The sequence below is a fragment of the Nanorana parkeri genome, unplaced genomic scaffold (genome assembly GCF_000935625.1).
Source record: "Nanorana parkeri isolate BGI_ZX_2015 unplaced genomic scaffold, ASM93562v1 scaffold371, whole genome shotgun sequence".
Classification (NCBI taxonomy): Eukaryota; Metazoa; Chordata; class Amphibia; order Anura; family Dicroglossidae; genus Nanorana; species Nanorana parkeri.
This window is the reverse complement of record NW_017306639.1, coordinates 1,066,778-1,082,134: the sequence shown is the minus strand read 5'-3', so window position 1 is coordinate 1,082,134 and position 15,357 is coordinate 1,066,778. Positions and strand designations below refer to the sequence as shown.

The 15,357-nt window shown below is 49.6% G+C and overlaps 1 protein-coding gene across 1 annotated transcript in view; it reads left to right on the top strand.

The window, feature by feature from the left end:
- ZC3H3 (zinc finger CCCH-type containing 3) overlaps positions 1-15,357 on the top strand; it is a 132,221-nt gene that overhangs the window by 27,390 nt on the left and 89,474 nt on the right. Inside the window, exon 4 of the mRNA XM_018558960.1 lies at positions 7,565-7,578. Within this exon, the coding sequence (XP_018414462.1) occupies positions 7,565-7,578 (14 nt within the window). The remainder of the gene's footprint in view (positions 1-7,564; positions 7,579-15,357) is intronic.

The window sequence follows — 15,357 nt, the reverse complement described above, 5'->3', positions numbered from 1 at the left end:
TAACTTGTGCATTATCATAAATCTCCTGGCATGCTATCCATCTCACTGCTGCATATTACTTTCCATCAACAACACCAGACAGCCCCCCCGCCCCTCGCATCTGAAAGAGAAATACACGCTTGTCACAAATCATCATCGTCCGTCTGACACACTGGATTAAAGGGAACCCGTCCCTGGAAAAAGTGTTGCATAAGCTGGCATTGCCTGGTAGGAGCGGGCTCCACAAGGGGCGACGCATGCCCTCAGTGCAATATGCATGCCAAAGCACAGTGTGGGCATCCTGTAATAAGTCACTGTGGTGCCTGCATTGCATTGTGGGAAGCTGGGCACACCCCCTGGGAGCAAAGCTCCAGTCTGCATTCTGTACATGTAGTAGCGGGGTTCTGACGGGCGGAGGGTCATGTGGGGCATGGGGCCACCCAGTACTGCTGTTCATGCAAAATGTCGCCCTTTGGCAGACGTGACTTGTGCAACTTAAAAAAACTGAAATTAAAGAACAACTCCATTTTATTTCTATCAGTAAATATTGTTGCATTTCAGCTACTTCCTGTGTGCATGCATGTGCTATGTACCATTGCCCTGGATCACATTGTGCAGCATGTTACACTGTTGTCACTATCCTGACTTTGTTACCTTTTCCTGACCATGTTGTATGTTGCACAGTCCTGACCTCTGCACTCTATATGTTATGTTGTATGTTGCACAGTCCTGACCTCTGCACTCTATATGTTATGTTGTATGCTTGATGCACGGATACCGTTTTTTTTCGTATCAAGTACGAGTACTGACATTTATCTTTTGGTACTCGCCGATACAGAGTACGAATACCGGTACTTCCGCTAGCATGGTGCGGGATAACAGGAAGCCGGGCAGCGTGTCATTACCCGCCGCTCAGCTTCATGATTGCCCGGGAAGCCGGCTCTATGCTGTTTGGCCGGCTTGATGCTGATTGGCCAGGGAGCCGGCTTCCAGCCAATCAACATTGAGCCGGCCAAACAGCATAGAGCCGGCTTCCCGGGCCAATCAGCAAGCTGGGAGGTGTGTCTTTACCCGCCGCTCAGCTTCATGATTGCCCTGAAGGCTGGTTCCATGTCCCCTCACGGCACTGCCGGTCAGAGGAAATCTCCCTCTGACTGGAAGTTCTGTTATCGGGGGTAAGTACAAGTACTCGCCCAAATACTCGATATCGGTGTATCCCTAATTGTATGTTTCATAGTCCTGACCACCCCACTCTATGGATTCTGTTGTACACTACATACTCCCAACCAAAGTGTTTATTGTGTCAACAGTTGCTGTTTGCTATGTAGTCCCCAGGTATTTTATGGTTGAGGTCCTGAGGGTGACAACAGTGTAACATGCTGCACAATGCGTGCTGGCAGGTCAGTTTGGTTGTCTCCTCCAGGGGTGGGTGTGACAGGGTCACATTGTGGGAGCATGCTTGGTGGACAGTTGTCACCGAATAACAGGAAGTACTTTATCACGGACCTTCATGGCAGGATCACTAGGTCTTATTTTAATGAAACATCAGATTGCAATATAACTTGAAATGATATTTCCAGGTTTCAGATATGAGATTTTACTCATCGTGTTTAGTTCTAATTTAAAGCTGAACTCCGGCCAGAGATTGTAAACGTCCGTTCCTACCTTGAACAGATATTGTCTTCCTATTGCAACTAAAGCATCAGCCAATGCTCAGTCCGTAATGGAGTGCAGCATTGTCAGGGCTCAGTGTAGCTACAGTCCTGTATGCAGGAGCCTCCTGATCTGTCCCGCCCACTCTCACTACCGAACTTGATAGACAGACAATGCAGGAGCCTTCTGGTCTGTCCCGCCCACTCTCACTACCTAACTTGATAGACAGACCCTGCAGGAGCCTTCTGGTCTGTCCCGCCCACTCTCACTACCTAACTTGATAGACAGGCCCTGCAGGAGCCTTCTGGTCTGTCCCGCCCACTCTCACTACCGAACTTGATAGACAGACCCTGCAGGAGCCTCCTGGTCTATCCCGCCCACTCTCACTACCTAACTTGATAGACAGACCCTGCAGGAGCCTTCTGGTCTGTCCCGCCAACTCTCACTACCTAACTTGATAGACAGGCCCTGCAGGAGCCTTCTGGTCTGTTCCACTCACCATTCTTGCATGCTAAAAGCACTCATTGCATACCAGCTCCTGAGTAAGGATAACAAAGTGTCAAATAACAAAGCCCTGGAACTGTTCACACTCCTTTTACATCTATTTTTTTTTTTTTTATTTTTGATAGACAGACCCTGCAGGAGCCTTCTGGTCTGTCCCGCCCACTCTCACTACCTAACTTGATAGACAGACCCTGCAGGAGCCTTCTGGTCTGTCCCGCCAACTCTCACTACCTAACTTGATAGACAGGCCCTGCAGGAGCCTTCTGGTCTGTTCCACTCACCATTCTTGCATGCTAAAAGCACTCATTGCATACCAGCTCCTGAGTAAGGATAACAAAGTGTCAAATAACAAAGCCCTGGAACTGTTCACACTCCTTTTGCATCTTTTTTTTTTTTTTTTATTCTCTCCAGTGTCCTCATAACTTCCTGTGTACTGAACTGAAATCTCAAGCAATGCTTAAGATTTCTCAACTATCTCTTATGAACCTACAAAGCAACATTGTAACTAGCTCTCTCTGCAGACTACAGAATATCTCCCCCTATGTTACAAAGCTAGGGGGAAGTCTTCTGTAGTCCTAACCAATTTCCTGTTCTAGGGTGACAACACTGCTCCTCGATTGGTACAGTAAGTGAGCGGTGTCAAATAGGACAGGAAGTGCACAATTGGCAGGATGATTAGGTGACAACAAAGGAATGAAATCCTGAAAAATAAGAACTAATGCCGGCACCACATCTAAGGAAAGGCGGGCTGACAGAAATTTTGGTTTTGGTTTGCTTCACATTTTTGCAAAAGGCTGAGTGAGACCAGTTCTTAAAAACAGAGTATACAGAAAGTGTAATCACTGGGAGAGCCGAGTGTTCCTTCCACCTCCCCTCCTCTTGTATGAGCTCTATGACTAAAGATGGCCACACGGTGCTCAGGTTCCGGCTGATCCAATGGGGATCCCACCGCCCCCCTCACTGGTGTGCCTCTTGAAGACGGGTGCTGAATTGGCTGCGGATGGTGCATTTCGGACGAGTCCCACTGACGCAGTGCGGGGCTTTGTCGGCACCACTACATTCGACAAAAGCCGATTTTTCAGGGGACTCTCATCAATAGAGCCAGGTCAGAAATTGTCGGCTAAACTGTGGCTACAGCCATTCGTCTGCAGTCCCTATGGAGGGGTGGGGGGGGGGGGGGGGGCATTTTAAAAGCACTTTAAAATGTAAGAAGAAATTTTTAAATATTTGTATTAAGTTATACAATGTGCATGAGAAGATGTCACAAATATAAATAGATATTAATGTGGCTGCAAATGTGGAAATACACTTTATAATAATTACTCTTCTCCAGCTTTGTGAATCGAGTTTAATGTCTGTTATATACAGTTTAGTTGCACGGGGCCTCACCCGGAGCCAGTGACATCACAGGGTGACACAGTATACCGTGTATATAACACAAAGCATTCAGCAGTATAAACATGTAGTAACATAAGACAGTATTTACTATCATAGTGAGACGTTTTTATAGTGTGATAACAATTTACATTCCATTGTCCCACTTATGTCGGTCTACCCTATGGGGGGGTGGGGGGGGTGGGGGGGGTATTATACAAGCAGAATACAATAGCTCAGAAAAGGGAATTCTGCCATCAATGGTGTTTAGGCCCCTTTCACACAGGGGGTCCGATCGGGTCTGACTTTCAGTTTTTAATGTTCACCTGATCGTTTGCCAAATGAAGTCCGGGGGCACCACCCAGTTACCCCCAACTCCAGCCAGGTCTGTCTAGACCCTATTGGGGGTAATATGATGTAAACGGGCACATGTCCATTTACATCCGATTCCCCATAGACCCACACGGAGCCCGATCATTTCAGAGCAAACTGGATGGATACGGAGGTGGCGCCGGTGACATCCCACCCGTACCGCTTCGATCAGGAGGGGTATCTGTGCATGTATCCCCCCTCCTGATCAGCCCGTGTAAAAGGGGCCTTTGTGTGCACGGGGGTATCAAATGCTTTTTTTCTTTTCTTGGGGCTGAACGCAAAAAAACAACAGGTACATGGCCAGATTGACGGTGAAACGCGTCAGAGGAGGAGTGATGATGTCAGATTAACCATGTAGCAGTGTCAAGAACTATGAGGGGGAGTGAAAATCACTCAGCCTCATAGTTCGAGCCGACGTGTGACAATGAGACTGTCACAGGTCGGCTCAATAGATCGGGAACACATACCGTCGCTCGCTCACTTCTCGATCTATCCCTGCAGAGAGCCGTGACTGTCACTCACGGCTCCCTGCAGGGATTACCCCCCCTCCCTGCTCCGATCCTCCAGCGCTGACTGGCGGAACGGACGGGGGAGGGGGCGGGTACAGCTGGCTCTGCCTCTAGATAGGCAGAGCCGGCTGTCACTCACGCAGCCGGGTGGATCTCGACATTGATGTCGGGATCCGTCCCGGCTGCGGCGGTCTCTGTATACCGCGGGCTGTAGCTCCCTATATACTGAGCCTAGGGTGACGGGAGGACGCTAGTTTGTGTCCTCCCGTGACCCTGAGAAGAACTATGGGGAAAACACTGACCCCATACTTCTCCTTTAACGGGACTGAATTAAAATAAAGTGTAGCGGTGCGCAACCCGGACATTTGTTTCACCTTGGGGGAGGATCCCCGAGGTCCTAGCACTGGCGGCGCTTGTAGCGGTCGCTCGGATTAATTTCCCCTCCCCTTATTGCCGGATTACAGGTGCTCTTTATATCCAGATGAACTGACGCATCCCGTTTCACCCAGCCATTGATTTTTTTGAGTGTCCTGCCCCTTTAATGGCCGGGAGCCAAGCTGCCAGTTGGGGGAGCGGCGATTTATGCCGCCAGCGCGTCCTTTATAGACGTGGTGCTTTAATATGATATAATTAGCTGTAATTAAATATTCAATTGGCTTTCTTCATTTAACTAGTCTTCTATTTCACTGATTTATGGAGGAAAAATATGAATAGTCTGCGCAGAGCCGGCGAGGACGCGGGCAATTAAAGGCGAATTAAAGACATAGATCTGGAGTGAGCACGTCGGGCCGCAACGCTGCCAGGCCGGATCGAGTGTGTACCGGTTCGATCAGGAGGGGTATCTGTGCATGTATCCCCCCTCCTGATCAGCCCGCGTAAAAGGGGCCTTTGTGTGCCCGGGGGTATCAAATGCTTTTTTTCTTTTCTTGGGGCTGAACGCAAAAAAACAACAGGTACATGGCCAGATTGACGGTGAAACGCGTCAGAGGAGGAGTGATGATGTCAGATTAACCATGTAGCAGTGTCAAGAACTATGAGGGGGAGTGAAAATCACTCAGCCTCATAGTTCGAGCCGACGTGTGACAATGAGACTGTCACAGGTCGGCTCAATAGATCGGGAACACATACCGTCGCTCGCTCACTTCTCGATCTATCCCTGCAGAGAGCCGTGACTGTCACTCACGGCTCCCTGCAGGGATTACCCCCCCTCCCTGCTCCGATCCTCCAGCGCTGACTGGCGGAACGGACGGGGGTTGCAGGGATTACCCCCCCTCCCTGCTCCGATCCTCCAGCGCTGACTGGCGGAACGGACGGGGGAGGGGGCGGGTACAGCTGGCTCTGCCTCTAGATAGGCAGAGCCGGCTGTCACTCACGCAGCCGGGTGGATCTCGACATTGATGTCGGGATCCGTCCCGGCTGCGGCGGTCTCTGTATACCGCGGGCTGTAGCTCCCTATATACTGAGCCTAGGGTGACGGGAGGACGCTAGTTTGTGTCCTCCCGTGACCCTGAGAAGAACTATGGGGAAAACACTGACCCCATACTTCTCCTTTAACGGGACTGAATTAAAATAAAGTGTAGCGGTGCGCAACCCGGACATTTGTTTCACCTTGGGGGAGGATCCCCGAGGTCCTAGCACTGGCGGCGCTTGTAGCGGTCGCTCGGATTAATTTCCCCTCCCCTTATTGCCGGATTACAGGTGCTCTTTATATCCAGATGAACTGACGCATCCCGTTTCACCCAGCCATTGATTTTTTTGAGTGTCCTGCCCCTTTAATGGCCGGGAGCCAAGCTGCCAGTTGGGGGAGCGGCGATTTATGCCGCCAGCGCGTCCTTTATAGACGTGGTGCTTTAATATGATATAATTAGCTGTAATTAAATATTCAATTGGCTTTCTTCATTTAACTAGTCTTCTATTTCACTGATTTATGGAGGAAAAATATGAATAGTCTGCGCAGAGCCGGCGAGGACGCGGGCAATTAAAGGCGAATTAAAGACATAGATCTGGAGTGAGCACGTCGGGCCGCAACGCTGCCAGGCCGGATCGAGTGTCGGGCCGGACTCCGTGACACGAGGGAACGAGGAAGCCGGTGTCATGTTTATTCAACAAATAAGGTCTCCGTGTCATGAGATGATCCGGCGGCTTCCTTGCGCTGCTGATTATTGGATGGGAGCGCAGATCGCATATCCCGTGTATCAGGGCCTCTGCGCCTCCGGGCCCTATTGAACCCCGTGTCCCCGGGGGGGCGGATAAATTAAAGAGACCGAATCTCTGATAACTTCCTCTGTTGGAGCCAATCTTCAGAACTGGAGCTACATAGTTACATAGTATTTGAGGTTGAATAAAGACATTAGTCCATCAAGTCCAACCTATTAGGATCTCATTCTAGGAGTACCTGTACCCCTGTATGTTACCTGTACCCCTGTATGTTACCTGTACCCCTGTATATTACGGTCCCTTAAGAAATCGTCCAAAAGTTTCTTGAACAATTCCACATTATTTTTGCCGGTGGGATCTTCAAGCTGAACTCCCGGAAATCTTCAGCGTAATGCAGGGGTAGCAAACCTCCGGCTGTGGGGAAACTACAAATCCCATGATGCATCTCTCTCTTTCGGGAGTCATGTCTGTGGCTGTGAGAATCTTGCAATGCCTCGTGGGATTTGTAGTTCCACCGCAGCTGGAGGGCCGGAGGTTTGCTACCCATGGTGTAATGTATTCCTGATGAGTCGCAAAGGACGTAAATCCACTTTGTGTGCACCAAATGCCTTTGCAATGCAGCTCTTACCTTCGTAAAGTAGCAGCGACATCATCCTTGTGCTGCGCATAGCCCGGGCAGAGGGCGGAGCTGTGGAATGGTCTCAGTAGGCTCCACCCACACTCTGGTCCTCTAGCTATTGTGGAACTACAAGTCCCTTGAGACATTGCAAGACTGACCGTTATAGGGATGACTCCCAGAAGCAGAGGCATGTTGGGATTTGTAGTTGAAGCACGGGGGGGGGGGGGAAAACTACACAAAAGGGTGGAGAGGAGACCAGTCACCTTGCACAAGAAGAGAGAGAGCAGCAGTGAGCGGTCTTTATTACAGGAGGGGGCGGAGACAAGACCAGTCACCCTACATAAGGAGAGTAGCAGTGACTGGTCTTTATTACAGGAGGGGGCGTGGACAAGACCAGTCACCCTGCACAAGGTCAGAGAGCAGCACTGAGCGGTCTTTATTACAGGAGGGGGCGGAGACAAGACCAGTCACCCTACATAAGGAGAGTAGCAGTGACTGGTCTGTATTACAGGAGGGGGCGTGGACAAGACCAGTCACCCTGCACAAGGTCAGAGAGCAGCACTGAGCGGTCTTTATTACAGGAGGGGGCGGAGACAAGACCAGTCACCCTACATAAGGAGAGTAGCAGTGACTGGTCTGTATTACAGGAGGGGGCGTGGACAAGACCAGTCACCCTGCACAAGGTCAGAGAGCAGCACTGAGCGGTCTTTATTACAGGAGGGGGCGGAGACAAGACCAGTCACCCTACATAAGGAGAGTAGCAGTGACTGGTCTGTATTACAGGAGGGGGCGTGGACAAGACCAGTCACCCTGCACAAGGTCAGAGAGCAGCACTGAGCGGTCTTTATTACAGGAGGGGGCGGAGACAAGACCAGTCACCCTGCACAAGGAGAGAGAGCGGCAGTGAGCAGTGTTTATTACAGGAAGCTCCGAGTCTCACACGGGATTACTGCACAGATCTGGAAGAAATACACGAAGCTCACTGAGACTCATGAAGAATACACATGACTGGTATGAGGACAATGTTTGCTGATCTCGGAGTTTTTCATATTGGATAGTTTAGGGAAGGGTTAAAACCCCGGTCAGTTTATTTCGCAATGTCTGAACCCCATTGGTGGGATTTACCATCACTTCCTGTCCCAAGGTTGCAACAGGAAGTAAGAGGAAATCTCTACGAAGTGAGGTCAATGCCCCTTCTAGACACTTTGTCCCTTTGTATCTTCCTTCCAGTCTGAGGCTCTGCCCCCTTCCACAACACATGGGGGGTTCTCACTTCCTGTCTCCAGGCAATATCACTTCCTGTTTAACCAGCCTTTCCAACTAGCTGGGCCGGTCCATAAGCATTTACACAGACCAGACCTGGGTGACGAGCTGTGAGGCTGGATCAGGAAATAGTGGAGTGACGTTCCTGGCTGTACATTGTGGTAGACGTGTGTAAATCACATGGTATGGATCAGGGACTTGTTTCTACTTGGCATTCAGCTCTTGGAGGGAAGCGTGCCTTGTGCTCGTGTCATGTAAATAATAAGTCCGTCTTCATCAGCCTGTGCTGGCCTGGCAGAAGCCTCTCTGTCTCTTGTAACAGGCAGCAGTCTTCACCAGTCTTGTATAACTTGGCAGATAAATTGTAACTGGTCTCTAGCAGTCCCTCGTACCATAGACGTGGTCTCTAGCAGTCCCTCGTACCATGGACGTGGTCTCTAGCAGTGCCTCGTACCATGGACGTGGTCTCTAGCAGTCCCGCGTACCATGGACGTGGTCTCTTTTAGTCCCTCGTACCATGGACGTGGTCTCTTTTAGTCCCTCGTACCATGGACGTGGTCTCTAGCAGTCCCTCGTGCCATGGACGTGGTCTCTTGCAAATGCCTCGTACAATAGACGTGGTCTCTAGCAGTCCCGCGTACCATGGACGTGGTCTCTTTTAGTCCCTCGTACCATGGACGTGGTCTCTAGCAGTCCCTCGTACCATGGACATGGTCTCTAGCAGTGCCTCGTACAATAGACGAGGTCTCTAGCAGTCCCTCGTACCATGGACGATGTCTCTAGCAGTCCCTCGTACCATGGACGTGGTCTCTAGCAGTGCATCGTACAATAGACGTGGTCTCTAGCAGTCCCTCGTACCATGGACGATGTCTCTAGCAGTCCCTCGTACCATGGACGTGGTCTCTAGCAGTGCATCGTACAATAGACGTGGTCTCTAGCAGTCCCTCGTACCATGGACGATGTCTCTAGCAGTCCCTCGTACCATAGACGTGGTCTCTAGCAGTCCCTCGTACCATGGACATGGTCTGTAGCAGTCTCTTGCATGTTGGAAGTTGGCTCCAGTTCTCCATGGCCCTGATGCAAGCAGTGTGCTGCTTCTTGGGAGGACTAATACAGATATCAGAATGCCTTGATGGGCGGGTCATTCTTGGGCATTCTTGGGCAGGTTGCATATCCATGGAGACCACCCTATGTAATGCCCACATGTGATGCTGAGTCTCCATGTGTGAAAGAACTCAAACTCGTGTTCCTCAAACCATTCTTCACCCATGTGTGCCGTGTGGCCGTGCTCATTATCCTGCTGAAAGAGGCCACTGCCATCAGGGAATGCCGTGTCCATGAAGGGGGGGACTTGGTCAGGGACAATGTTTAGGTCGGTGGTCCGTGTCAGAGTGACATCCACCTGAATGGCCGGACCCGAGGTGTCCCAGCAGAACATTGCCCAAAGCGTCACACTGGCTCCGCCCCCTTGTCTTTATCCCATAGTGCATCCTGGTGCCATCTCTTCCCCAGGTAAGTGACACACACGCACCCGGCCATCCACATGATTCATCAGACCCGGCCACCTTCTTCCATTGCTCCGTGGTCCAGTTTTGATGCCCACATGGCCATTGTAGGTGCTTTTGGTGGTGGACGCGGGTCAGCATGGGCACCCTGACCGGTCTGCGGCTGCACAGCCCCGTACACAGCAACCTGCGATGCTCTGCGTGTTCAGGCTCCTTCCTATCAGAACCAGTATTACGTTTATCAGCAATCTGGTCTCCAGTATCTCTTCTATTGGAGCGGACTACACGGGCCAGACTTCACTCCCCATGTCCATCAATGAGCCTCGGCCGCCCATGACCCTGTCACCGGTTTTCCTTCCTTGGACCACTTTTGGTCGGTCCTGACCACTGCAGACCGGGGACATCCCACAAGTGCTGGAGTTTTGGAGTTGCTCTGACCCAGTCGTCTAGACATCACAATTTGGTCCCTCAAATCCTCCCACTTGTCCATTATTTCTGCTTCCAACACATCAACTTCAGGGACAAAATGTTCACTTCCTGCCTAATATATCCCCCATTTATTCCCGTCACCTCTCAGTGGTCACAATGTTCTGGCAGATCGGTGTAGTTGTCCTGGGGTGGGGTCTCTGCTGCTACCTTACCCTGTATGAGAAGGAAGCGGTCCCCCCCTTATAAGAAGTCTTGTTTGTGATCTTACTTTAGTTTGTTTGTTGGGCCGGGTGTCAGTGCCGGGCCCCTGTGTCTGTAGGACGGCTCTTGTCCTCTGGGGGGGGGGGCGCAGGCTCGGGGCGATGACATAATCCCTGTAGCTAGCAGCAATCATTAGCGGCTTCTCTCTTACCGCAGTTGGTGGATTGGGTCTCCGCGGCCAGGATTCTGCTCATTCCTGCCTATTTTCTCATGCTCCAAACTGCGACAGGTGGACCCGTTCACCCCGGGAGGGGCCACACTCCGGCCCTAACTCATCCGACACCTCCCCGTGTCACGTCCTTTAACCCTTTCCTCTACTACTGTCATCATTAGCATGCTGAAATGATGGCTGTGTGGGATGTTCTAGAACGGGTTCAGTCAAGCTTCTCTCACTGAGCACATCTGATTGGTTGATAAAAATATATATCTGCCGTTATGAGGGTTTGATTTTAAGTACGTACTGAATCACTGCCTCCAAACTGGTATAGAGGCAACTGAAGCCCAACTCCGGGTTATTATTTATTTTTAATGGTGCCCCCAGATGGATTAAAAATAAAATATCAGCTCTGGCTGAAATACTTGCCTCCTCTATGGAGCTGTCTTGTGTGGTAGATGTGCTCTCAACCAGCGTCATTCAGCCCAGAAGACTGAGGACATACTGTGAGTTCAGGCTGTCCTAGAACCACCCACTGAGGGGTTGTCACCACAGCGAAGGGGGGAACGGAGGACCCTGACGTGGATGGGGGGAACGGAGGACTCTGACGTGAAGGTGGGAACGGAGGACCCTGACGTGAATGGGGGAACGGAGGACTCTGACGTGAATGGGGGAACGGAGGACGCTGACGTGAAGGGGGAGCTCTCCTGTGAAGAAGGGGCTTCTAACATGTACGGGGACTCTGATGTAAAAGGGGGGAACTGATGTGGCTGATGTGTGAGCCAGAGGATCAGTATAACTTTGATATTTATGACTCTAGGCAAAATGAGCACTTCACCCTTGCAGTGCGGGGGTAGCACCACTGGAAGGGTTAATAACATTTTTACACAGAGTTCTGCTTTAATTATCCGGCTTGTTGCGCAATCTGCCCAGACAGTTTTTTTTGTTCTAGATCTCGGCTTTGGACCTTTCACAGCACGTTAAAAATGGAGGTGAACCTGATAGCTGTCTTCATGCATTACTAAGTGCCCGGCCTCATTTAAGCTCCTCCACTTCACCCAAAACTTGCCGTGAGTCTCCCAAGCAAAGTGTCTGGAATGGAGCAAGGGCCGCAGTCATAAATCAGACCCCTGAGCCTCTTCAGGTTTCATGGCCAGCTGTAACCGTGCTCAGATTGCATGTCTCCATGGACAGAGAGGTACAGAGAGGGCTGAGGAGCCAGACAAGTGTACCTGCCACCATATACCGTGTGGGAGGAAGAGGCCACTTTATGGATTGAATTGGTGACATTGCTGTGGCTAGTTTCCAGCATTTCTCATAATATTAAATTAGATTACATCAGGACTGTTAGCAGGAGATATACACTGAGTGGCCGGATTATTATATACACCGAGTGGCCGGATTATTATATACACCGAGTGGCCGGATTATTATATACACCGAGTGGCCGGATTATTATATACACCGAGTGGCCGGATTATTATATACACCGAGTGGCCGGATTATTATATACACTGAGTGGCCGGATTATTATGACCACCTGACGTTTGTAGGCAGATTAGCTATAATTTGGCGCTGAAGTTGCTAGAGGGCCAGACCATTATAAATAGGGAAGCGGGTTGGTTACCACGACAGTAGAAGTGATTTCTGAAGATTCGGGGAAACAACGCGATGTAACAGCCTTTGAACGCGGGATGATTGTTGGCGCTCGGAGCCATGGAGCGAGTATCAGCAAAACAGCAGAATTCGTTACATGTTGAAGAGCGGCTCATTGTTAAAGTGTTTAAAGACCGGACTGTCAGCCGAAAATCTGGGTCTGAACGTGCGAATTGTGGCCGTCAGCGACTAATCAATGTTAGGGCAGAACGGGGGAGGGGCAAGACTGGTACAAGACAACAGAGGGGCCACAGTGCATCAAATGACTGTAGATCTTAATCAGGGATCCTCTCAAATGATCTCTGAACGCACTGTTCGCCGTACACTGCGTCGTATGGGATATGGAAGGCCGGTTCGAACACCTTTGCTGTCTGCAGTTAACAAGATAAAACGTCTCCAAGTCGCACAGGAACACAAGGATTGGACAGTCGCGCATTGGAAAAAAGTAATGCGGTCCGATGAATCACGTTTCCAGTTGCATCTTGCAAATGGCAGAATGAGAATTTGGCGGGAACAGCATGGAAGCATGCACCCCACATGCATGAGTACAACCCTTCCAGCTGGTGGGGGCATTGTTATGGTTTGGGACGTGTTTTCCTGGCATGATTTGGGCCCTACAATTCGTGTGGAACAACGTCTGAATAGCACAACATACCAAAGTATCATTGCTGATCAACTTCATCCGATCATATTGATGGCGTATCCCAATGGAGATGGCTTCTTCCAACAAAACAATGCGCCATGCCACGGTGCTCGTATTGTGCAGGAACAAGAACATGAGGGAGACTTCACCTTGCTTAGGTGGTCCCCACAATCACCAAATCTCAATCCAATTGCAGCATTTGTGGGACGAAGTTGAAAGAGCCAATCAGGCAGCTGGTTCCACAACCATCAAATCTCACAGAACTGGACAGCGCTATTCATCAGGCGCGGCGTCAGATTCCTCGCATCACCTTTCACCATCTCGTGGAGTCAATGCCAAGAAGAATCGTCGCAGTATTGAAGGCAATAGGTGGCCCAACGAAGTAGTGATGGGGTGGTCAGGAAATCACCAGCACTCAGTAGTCAAGATAAATATGTCCCTTTTATGGGACAGAAAGCGTCACAGACATCCAACTAAACCTGGTTTATTTGGATGTCTGTGACGCTTTCTGTCCCATAAAAGGGACATATTTATCTTGACTACTGAGTGCTGGTGATTTCCTGACTTTCCTGTGTTTGCACGGCGCCATCCGTGATATCTCATCACTGCGAGCACCACTTTTTTTCTTATCTGGCCGGGACTGCTGTGGGGAGTGCGGAGTGTCTCTCCATCGACTTACATCTGTACTGATGGGGGTGGTCATAATAATCTGGCCACTCAGTGTATAATAAAACTGATCCTGTAACTGAATGACAAGGACATATAGCTCATATAAATTGACCATATTGGTTTAAAGATCAATGGATAAAAAGTTTTTTCCAAGCCAAACAGATTCTACAGATGCCTGGGATGAACTTAACGCAGACCTGTCATTAAGGCCCCATTCACACCTAAGCATTGGTGAAGCCAGGACATTTACATGTTTTTTTTTTTTTTTTAACCATATTTTTAGACACTTCCATTAAACCTGGCCAAAAATCTAGGATTCTGCCCCAAAAAGAACTTGTGCACTTTTTTCGATCAACATGCAGCAAGCAAAACAACCCGCAGGTGTAAACGGAACAGTGGGATTCTTCATCTTGAGTGGTGTCGTCCTTTATGAAATATAGGGCGCATGTGCCCAATAATGACAAAGTGAAAACTGGAGTATTGAGGTACAGCACATTGCAGTGCAGTGGATGCATTGTGACCTGGAGGTGCGTTTGGGGTGTACTTAAAAAAAAATGGCACCGCAGTAAGGCTGGTTTCACACCTGGGCGTACGGAATATTTGCGGTAAAAGAAACGCGCAACAAATGCGCGTTTTGGAGTGTTATCCGGCTGTATCCCAATGGATACTCGCAGCAAATACGCCCCAAAGAAGCTCCTGTACTTCTTTGGGCGTAGGGCGTTTTACAGCGCGTTCCTACGCGCTCCTACTAGTGGAGAATAACAATATAATATTTATAAAGAGGAGAATTTAAATTTGCCTTTTCAACTTTTTTATATCAAAAAAGTTTTTTATTACCATTTTATAAAGTGACTGCGTGCAGCTTCCCCCTTGTGCTGGTGAAGATAATTTGACTAGCAAGGCTAAAGGCATTTTAGACTTTTGACTCCCCCCCATTATTTCCTTTTTTTTTATTTTTAACTTCTTGCCCTAATTGTTGCCAATTTGCAAATTTCCGATGAATCTGAATATTTGCCCGATCTGCAGAGAATCAGAATATTTGTAAAATCCAGTCGTTCTGGATACGTGAACTCTGGCAAATCTGTCCTTAACCCTTGTAAGTGGGGCTACCCCCGCAGTGCAAGGGTTAAATGCTGGTATTCGTGCTTAAAATAAAAAAAAAGTTATACTCACCCGATTGCTCGGAGTCAGCTTGCTCATGGACCGGTCCCTGGAGCTTCTCTCCCCCTCCGCAGCAGCGGTCTAAGGTTCTGGAGTCATCACGTCCTATGTACAGTGTATAGGACGTGAAGACGCCGAGGGACAGGTGGCATGGACCGGTCTAAGAGCAAGGCAGCTCTGTGGATCGGGCGAGCATAACTGTTTTATATTAGCACCTCTAAACATAATCGAGCACCTAACCCTTGCAGCGTGGGGGGGTAGGCCCACCGCAAGGGTTCAGAAAAGTCTTGCTGTAACGTTCCTCCGCATTGGTACTTCTATCGCACCATCTCCGTTTTCCGATTTGCTGGCCTAATTAGTTCATCACAACGGACCATTTTGAACTTTTTGGAACTGGCAAGTAAACTGCGGCAGAGCAGAAAGCTGATCCTTATTAATGCCCCCCCCCC